General features: G+C 40.9%; 1 protein-coding gene across 1 annotated transcript; it reads right to left on the reverse strand.

Moving 5' to 3' along the window:
* Positions 1 to 1,558: 1,558 nt before the first annotated feature.
* Positions 1,559 to 7,473, reverse strand: LOC108812073 (cellulose synthase A catalytic subunit 6 [UDP-forming]). Its single transcript, XM_018584224.2, has 11 exons — positions 7,128 to 7,473; positions 6,156 to 6,542; positions 5,963 to 6,068; positions 5,555 to 5,720; positions 5,195 to 5,461; positions 4,683 to 5,028; positions 4,132 to 4,608; positions 3,784 to 4,063; positions 3,511 to 3,707; positions 2,845 to 3,195; positions 1,559 to 2,463 (listed from the first exon to the last, which is right to left on the reverse strand). Exons 1-11 carry the CDS (start codon positions 7,206 to 7,208, stop codon positions 1,882 to 1,884), a joined length of 3,240 nt encoding a protein of 1,079 aa, XP_018439726.2. The 5' UTR covers positions 7,209 to 7,473; the 3' UTR covers positions 1,559 to 1,881.
* Between the last annotated feature and the right edge of the window lie 910 nt (positions 7,474 to 8,383).

Raw genomic sequence — 8,383 nt, forward strand, 5'->3', positions numbered from 1 at the left:
GTTTCTTGAACATTTCAAAATCATACAAAAGATTCCAAAAATTTATAATGGATTTTCAAAATCATAGAGACTAGAATAGAGAGTCCGAAGAACTAGCCGACTTCAAACAAAAAAAAAAACCTCTTTCTCTCCCGACACCCACCCCATCGAACCAAACCCTACTTTGACGGCCGCGTTTTTCCCCCGACGTCTGGTGCCCCTGGCCGGCGTCGGAGGTCCTTCTTTCCCTCAATCTCGTTTTCCTCTTTGCCCTCTCGACGATTTTCGTTATTCCCGACGATATGTGTGATGTCTCTGGAACTCAACGGAGGTCCCCGGTGGTGCTCTGTCCGCGGCGGAGTAGATCCGGTCAGGCCAACAGCAAATCTGGAGCAGATACGAGTCGTGTGAAGCGGAGATCTAGAGATGGGTCGGCTTTTAGGGTTCAGGTTCCGGAACTTGACGAGCGTTTTCTCCCGGTCTCGTTTGTTCCTCCCGGAGGCGATGGTGCGTGGTAGCGTTTTGTATCATTTTACTTGCAAATCTGGAAGCCAGACTTGGAGGCGGCTTGATACTCAGATGTGGAAGCAAAAGGGCGAGTGGTTGTGTGTGAAGCTGGCCTAACATGTGGGTGTTTCATCGCTTAAGCTCGCCCAGGTGAACTTCGGAGGATCTCCTTCGGATGCGTACCGGAGCAAATAGAGAGGATGTGTGTTCTCTGGAATGGCTCTCTGAGTTGCGTGTACTGAACATTTCCAACTCGACCTGAATCGTCTATGGTTCGGTTAGGGAAGGAAAGGGAAGTACTTCACTTTGATCAAACGAAGCTACGTCATTGGCGTGTAGAGCGACCAGTAAGAGGAGTCCGTCCTCCGGTTCTCGGAGGTGGAACGTGGCCAGTCTCAAGCTCTTCCGTGTGGTCTACGGAAGAAGCCATAAAGCTTGGTGTTCAATGCGTTTAGTAGCATCACATTCGCGATACCGATCTAGTGACAGATCCGGTAGTGGAGCTACTTCTCCTAACTTGCAGGGTTCTGGCTCGACGTGGATGGAGCCACTGCCTCAACCCGATTTTCACAGTTTCAGAACCACTGATTATAGCTTCTGGTCTTCTTTGGCGAGAGTATGCGTCTTACGGGCGATGCAGCAACTGGCTGTATTTTAACAGTCCCATTCTAAGTTCCAGGGTGCTATGTGCTTCAATGTTCTCTCAATATAGAAGTCTTATAGGTTATAGTCATGTTTTGTTATCTGTCTTTAGTGGTAGAATTAGGTGGTCTAAGAGACGGTTTATTCCGAATCTTGGGATGAACTTGTTCTCACAGTGGTCAAAAATACAATGATGTACTCTAGGTTGCGCTGGATCCGAGTGAGAAATCACCTAGTGAGTGTTTCAGGGTGTTGCTAAGATGCATTGTTGTATGTGTGGTTAAACTGGTGTGGTCAAATGAGTTGTACCAATTTATAGGTTAATGAAATAGTTGATGTTGAGTTAAAAAAAAAAAAAAAAAAAAAAGAATAGAGAGTCCGAAGTTGGACTTCAGTGGGAGAAGGATTCACTAATTAAATTCCCAAAAGATAACAGAGAAACACACATTTTCTTTAAATAAAAATAAATCAAAGTTGCTTTCGTAAAAAGATTACAGATCGAAACACCTCTTGTGTAAAATATTCAAAAGAGATCAGAAGTATTCAATTAAAGAATAACTTGACAAATCTTTTTTTTTTCTCACGACCAAAGAACAAAGCAAATAGACAACAAACAAACCTTCTTTTCATCTATATCTACAACACATTCTTGCAAGAATAACAATCACGTAAAAAACAAAAATTAAATCAAGTCTTAAGAGGTACTTAAACCCTCTCTCACCTCTCTTGTTCCGTGTGACACACTCCATCAAATCACAAGCAGTCCAAACCGCATATCTCAAGAATAGGACCACCTTTGGCCACAAACGGATTAACCCTCACCCAAAGAAGTGTAAGGATCGAGGCCAAGAGGATCGACCAGACGACAATAATGGTCGGCATTCTATCTTGTTTCCCAAGCAAACCTTTAAGGAAAGGGTAAAGATGAATGACCACCCAAAGTGCAAAGAACAACCTTCCAAAAAGCGGTCCCCACGAGTCATATCCGTTGCTTATAGCATCAGAGATTCCCACCACGATTCCGATGATGTTTATGATGAGAAGAGTCATTGGAGGGATGAGAAGTGAAGTCCATTTGAAGAGGTAAAGTTCTGAGAACTCTCCGTCATCAGCTGCTTTTGATGTGACTGTGAAGTTAGTGTCCACACCAGCGAGAACCTTGAGAAGACCTTGGAAGAGAGCAAAGAGATGAGCAGAGACGCCTCCGATGACCCAAAACTGTTCGTTTCTCCACCAGTCATCGATACCAACTTTGCCCCATTGCATCTCGAGAATACCAGTGACTGCAATGGACGAGAAGAGGGCCATGAAGAGGATACTCGCATAGTTGCTTATCTGCAAAATGAAGGAACAAGAACAGTTTAAATTAGGCCTAGGATTTTGAACCAAACCAAACCGAACCGAAATTTCAGTTTTCTTTATTATTTTTTATTAAGAAAATGTATACCCAAAATCATATAAAATCCCAAATAACTAACCGAAATAAAGGAACTAGCTAAAATTAACCGAATTTATCAAAATAAAACCAAAATTTAACCGAAATTAAAAATTAGGCTTTTCAAAAACCAAACTAGTTGAATACCAAACCGAACTCTATTTCGGATTAATTCGTAAGATTTATGTTGAACCGAACCAACCGAACCCGCACGCCTAGTTTAAACACACAAACCATATAATAAATATTCATACTTTGAGAGCTCATGATGATTGTATTACCTCGGGAACGATGAATTTGCCTGTGAGAAGACAGATGGCAGGGAGAGAACAGTAAACGATGAGTGGGAGAGAGGTCCACGGGTAAACCACAGAGTTAATGTAAGACAATCTCTCAAGCCACTTCAAACCACCTCCATAGCCATACCAAATAGGACAATGCCTACTCAAGAAGATCTCAACGGACCCAAGCGCCCATCTTAGAACTTGATGAAGACGGTCTGAAAGATTGATTGGAGCTGATCCTTTGAAAGCTGGTAACTTGGGTGTACAGTAAACAGACCTCCATCCATGAGAATGCATCTTGAACCCCGTGAGAATATCTTCTGTAACAGAACCGTAGATCCACCCAATCTGTGTTTTTTTTTTGAGTACAAAAAAGTCATCATTAAAATCAAGAATCTATTGCACACATACAAGAAAATAGGGAGTGCTCAATTCGATATAACCAAACTAAACCTAAATAGAGTAAGTGGTTTAGATTCGGTAATGCCGAATAAACCGAATAGATGTTATTTTTAAAACCGCAATATATGAATATGGTTGGGTATAAAACCGAACAAACCAAAAACCGGAAGTATATACCAAACTAAAATAGATATGTTTCTAATATAGTAACCTAATTTTTGTAAACAGAAAAATGTGTATGAAAAGTCAGGAGTTGCCTACCTCTTTTCCCCACTCGGTTTTATCTTCGTATCCGCAACTAATGACTTGGATAGCTTCTTGAAGCAGACAAGCAGGACTTGCGTTTCTAGCCATCCCACCGTTCTGCATACGAGCAGACGCAACAAAAACAGGAGACTGCCCAAACTTCTTCTCCAGCTTCAGTTGCATCGCTTCGCTTGATTGCTCCACATTAGAGCCTATAATAACATTTTCATCAGCAACAACAAGTTCTGACATCAAACGAGTGTTAAAACAAACATAACTGTACTGTACCTTTAGTGACGGGACCCTCTTCAATATTCTCTAACGCATGGATCTGCTTAGACGCTTCCCTATTCTTCTTCTTCTTATCCGCAGCAGCCAGTGTCTTCGCCTTACGGTTCTTCCTCGAACCACAGCAAAGGAAACACCATTTCGGCCAGCAGTTGCACGTCTTACGTGGAGCCTTCTTCTTCTTAGGTGCATCAAACCCGTAAAGCGCTTGCCTCCTGAAAACACAACCTGTCCCCACGTAGATAGGTCCTTGTAACCCATCCAAACCCTTCATATTGATCTGTAAAACCAAAAGATTCATTAGTTGTAGAAATGTACTTGAATGGGGATGGTATACAATTTACTTACATCGAAGAAGACAACGTTTCTATTAGAGTAACGATCGTGCCTATCAATCCCATCAAACCGTTGAGGGAACTGAACGTAACAGATCTTCTTTCCAGACTGAGGATCCATCATGAAACACATGGCTTCTCTCAGAGCCTTGCTGTTGTTTATGTAATGATCACAGTCCACGTTGAGAAGATAAGGAGCATTTGATAGAACCCCGGAGACACGTATCAGTGAGTTCATAGCTCCAGCCTTCTTATGGTGATCGAATCCAGGTCTCTTCTCACGAGAGACATAAACCAAACGAGGCAACTCGTTGTTCTCCACGTCACGCACACCATCACTCCCAAGGAAAACCTGGATCATCCCCGGATGATCTCTTGTGCTGTTACCAGGCCAAGGCGTACCGTCTTGCATAGTCCAACCTTCCTCAGGCACTTTCTGCGCCGTTGCTACCAAAGCATTGATCTTCACTTTAAACTCTTCGTAATCTCTCTGTCAAAAAACCTTTCATCAATCAATATCCAATCCCATCAAATAAAGAAGCAAAAAGAAGTAATTAAAAATACCTTCATAGCTCGCCGTTCTCTGACGAATGCAGGGTGGACTTTGTTCTTCAAGTAGTCCATCTTATGGCAGAAGTACCACTCAGGAGCACGCGGCTCGATGCAGTACTTCTTGCAGAAAGGAACCCATTTCCTCGCGAACTCCGCTGTCTCCGAAAGCGCTTCGAAAGTAAGCATGGCAGCACCATCGTCAGATACATAACAAGCAACTTTATCAACTGGATAATCAACCGCGAGGATAGACAAGACTGTGTTCGCTGTGATCAGCGGAGGCTCTTTCAACGGATCCACTGTGCTGACGAATACGTCCACAGGGGATAGCTCTGATGGCTTCCCTTCCTTCTCATATCTGCAAAACATTAAAATGTGAAAATTATATTTACCAAAACCAATTTTTCAAGAAATCGTTACGCGGTAATTAGACGCTTTATAGGGACTATTGAATAGGCGGACATCTAGACCGATTTTTTAAATAATTGTTCAAGAAAATGGTCCAGTGTTGTGATTTCAAGTACCTTAATGAGAGACGGTCCAAGTATGTTTCTCTTTCTATTGGATACCACTTAGGGAACTGATCAAGAACCCATGAGACAGCAAACCATATCTCACAGATAACGGAGATAAGCCACAGTGCGTAAGCATCTTTGACCGGGTGGAGAATACGGTAGTGAAAGAAGAGACTTAGAATCACAAGACGCAGAACGATTAACATCCTGTATGGATTGATCTTGCTCGATTTGATTGGTATCTTCCTAGACAATGGTTGCCTTCCTTCATCCATCCTACATTAACAAAAAATAAATAAAAAAATTCATAAGCAATAATGGAACAGAGACATGAAACCAAAAGTGTGTTGTTTGATGTCTTCTCCTTACATAGGGATATCATCACCATCTTCAAAATCAGGATCTCCTTCACGTTTAACCACCTGAAGCTTCTCATTCTGCTTCCTTTTCCATTCCTCCATCCTATCTTTCCAAGCCACACTTCCGTATCCGTAAACCGCTAGATCTTTCTGAGGCACCATAGGTCTTGGATGTGCTGAAATTACACATAAAACAAAGTTTTGCTCGATTACAAAAAAAAAAACAAAGTTCTGCTCACCTTAGAATATCAGTGTTCTAAAAATCGATCTAGACAGGAATGGACCTAGTCGGGCAAATCAGTCTAGGCATCCGTCTAGTCAATAATCTTCATATATAAAGAGTCTAACTACCGCCTAGCGATTTCTTGAACATTGCTAAATAATACTAACTTAAAATCCAAAAAAAAAAAGAAGTTACCAGCAATGGTTGGGTCAGAGAGAGAAACAGGGTGGACTCTACTGCCATGACCGCTAAGTGAAGGAGGAACAATAAGAGCATGTCTGTCAGACGAAATCTCAACGTCCTGTCATTAAACAAAAACCCCAAAAAATTAGAGAGAGAGATGTGTTTTAATATAAAAGAGACTCAAGAGAGGATAATAGCTTATTACCTCGTCTCCATAAGTCAGCAACGGAATCTGAGAGCCAGGTGGAGCCGAATCCAAATCGGAGTGGCGACGAGAGACAGACACACCTTCAGAGACCTGATCAAACCCGATCCCATTGTTCCCACCGTACTCGAACTCATTGTCTATATCATCAATGTCATCTTCCTCCTCGTCGTTCTCGACCCTCGGACTTCCTTTGATCCGTTTGTAACGTGTCTTGCACTGAGGACAGGCTTGGTTCCCTTCTCGTCTCTCGTACTCGTAGCAAGGTCTACACACAGGGAAAGCACACTCGTTGCACGCCACGAACGGCTCTCCGTCGACCGACAGTTCGATCTCGTCTCTGCAGATCTCGCATGTCTGTCCTCTCAGCTCTTGCACTGATCTTATCTGCAACAGTTCAAAGAACGCAGATTTAGATCTCGCATATGTAAAACGACACCGGATTATTCACTACTTAAACAAACAAAACACAATCTCCTAACACTTCACGTTAACAGATTCTGATTGTACTTATTAGTGTCGGCAACTGAACACAAACTATTGTTAAGACAAGTCAATTCGGACAAATCTTCCCCCACCGACACACGATCAAGTTAGCTGCAAATGTACGGAAACTAACACCAGATTCACTACTTAAACAAAACACAATCTCCTAACACTTCACATTAACAGATTCTGATTGTACTTAGTGTCGGCAACTGGACACAGACTGTTGTCTGAAGAAATTTTAAAGAATTCAGACAAGTCAATCCCAAGAAATCTTCCACACCGACACCAACAATTCTAGATCAAATGTGTGGAATCTAAGAAGAAACCATAAATCTTAATTGAATTAAGCGGGGTCAAACCCAGATCCAGATTAGAAGATGAAACAAAAAGGGAAAGACTTTCGGACAGGAACAGAGAGACCCAGATCGAAAGGGAGATACTTTGGAAACAAAATGGGAGGGGGGGGGGGGAGAGATCTCTTACCCTGGCATTCTCATCGGCATTGATGAGGACAAACTCGTTCCTGTTGTGAGAACCGGCGATTAACCGACCACCGGTGTTCATATTGTTATAGCTAAAACAAATCTATGGATCTCGCAGATCGGTCAGCTCAGGGAAGCTCGGTTTCTGAGAGATCCACAGTCCATAACAGGAGGTTACTTCTCTCTCCGGAGACAAATCGGAGTGAATGAATAGTGTGTGTGGGGGGGCTCTCTCTGAAAGTGCACACAGTCACAGAAATAAAGGATGATCCCAAGAGAGAGAGTCAATGGTGGGAGAGAAGAGAGAGGGGCAAATGCAAATTAGTGATAAAAGGCGTAACGCAGACGGAAATTAGTGAGAGAGATATAATAAAGAGAGTAATTAGTTAAAATGGTGTGATTATTAGAGGCAATTATACGTAGTAGCTTAGTAAAGCCCAAGGGACCAAATTAGAGAAAATATCATATTATTAAATAAATGGTCTTTCTGCTTCAAAAATATCTATATTTTTATTATTTTTTAAATATGTTTTATATTTTCTTGGTTAAAAGTTATTGGAAATAGTAATTAAAAAATATAATGTATTAATAATTAAAATTTAATACTATTAATATTTAAAAAATAAAATTTACATTTTTAATAGAAATAATAGAGTTTTTTTCTTTTGTGTAAATAAGATCCGAAGACACGCATTATCAATCATTCATCAAATTTGTACTTAATACTTAATTTCTTGTTACGTACTTACCTGCATTGAATCATCCTATAATTTTTCTTGTCTCTAAATTTTAGGTCTTGTAGAAGCACTTTAGCCTAATGGTTAAGGTCTAAAAGCTTCTACACCCAAGTCTGGGGTTTGATTCCCAGACTATGCAATTTATTGCAGATTTTTTTAAATCCAAGTTTCAAGTTCCGGAAAGAGCGCGATTTATTAGGCAACTATGTGATTATGGAAGGAAATATTACAAGAGATCTTCAACATGGTACAAGTAAATCTGGTCAGGCGTGAATCTTCATAAGACGGCTCAGATGATGCAGTTAGACGTAGATCTTCATAAGACAGGTAGTATTATCGGTTGTCGAATCGTCTATGTAATATTCCTAATAATTGTAATTGTAATATCATAATAAATCAGCGTTAAACAAAAAAATTTTAGGTCTTCATTTTTTTTATGTGGTAACCAATTATTTTAGATATTTCACTCTTTTCCGAAACATACATGAATGAAATTTTACTTTGATCTTAACATTAAATA

Source organism: Raphanus sativus, unplaced genomic scaffold (assembly GCF_000801105.2).
Source record: "Raphanus sativus cultivar WK10039 unplaced genomic scaffold, ASM80110v3 Scaffold0719, whole genome shotgun sequence".
Taxonomy (NCBI): Eukaryota; Viridiplantae; Streptophyta; class Magnoliopsida; order Brassicales; family Brassicaceae; genus Raphanus; species Raphanus sativus.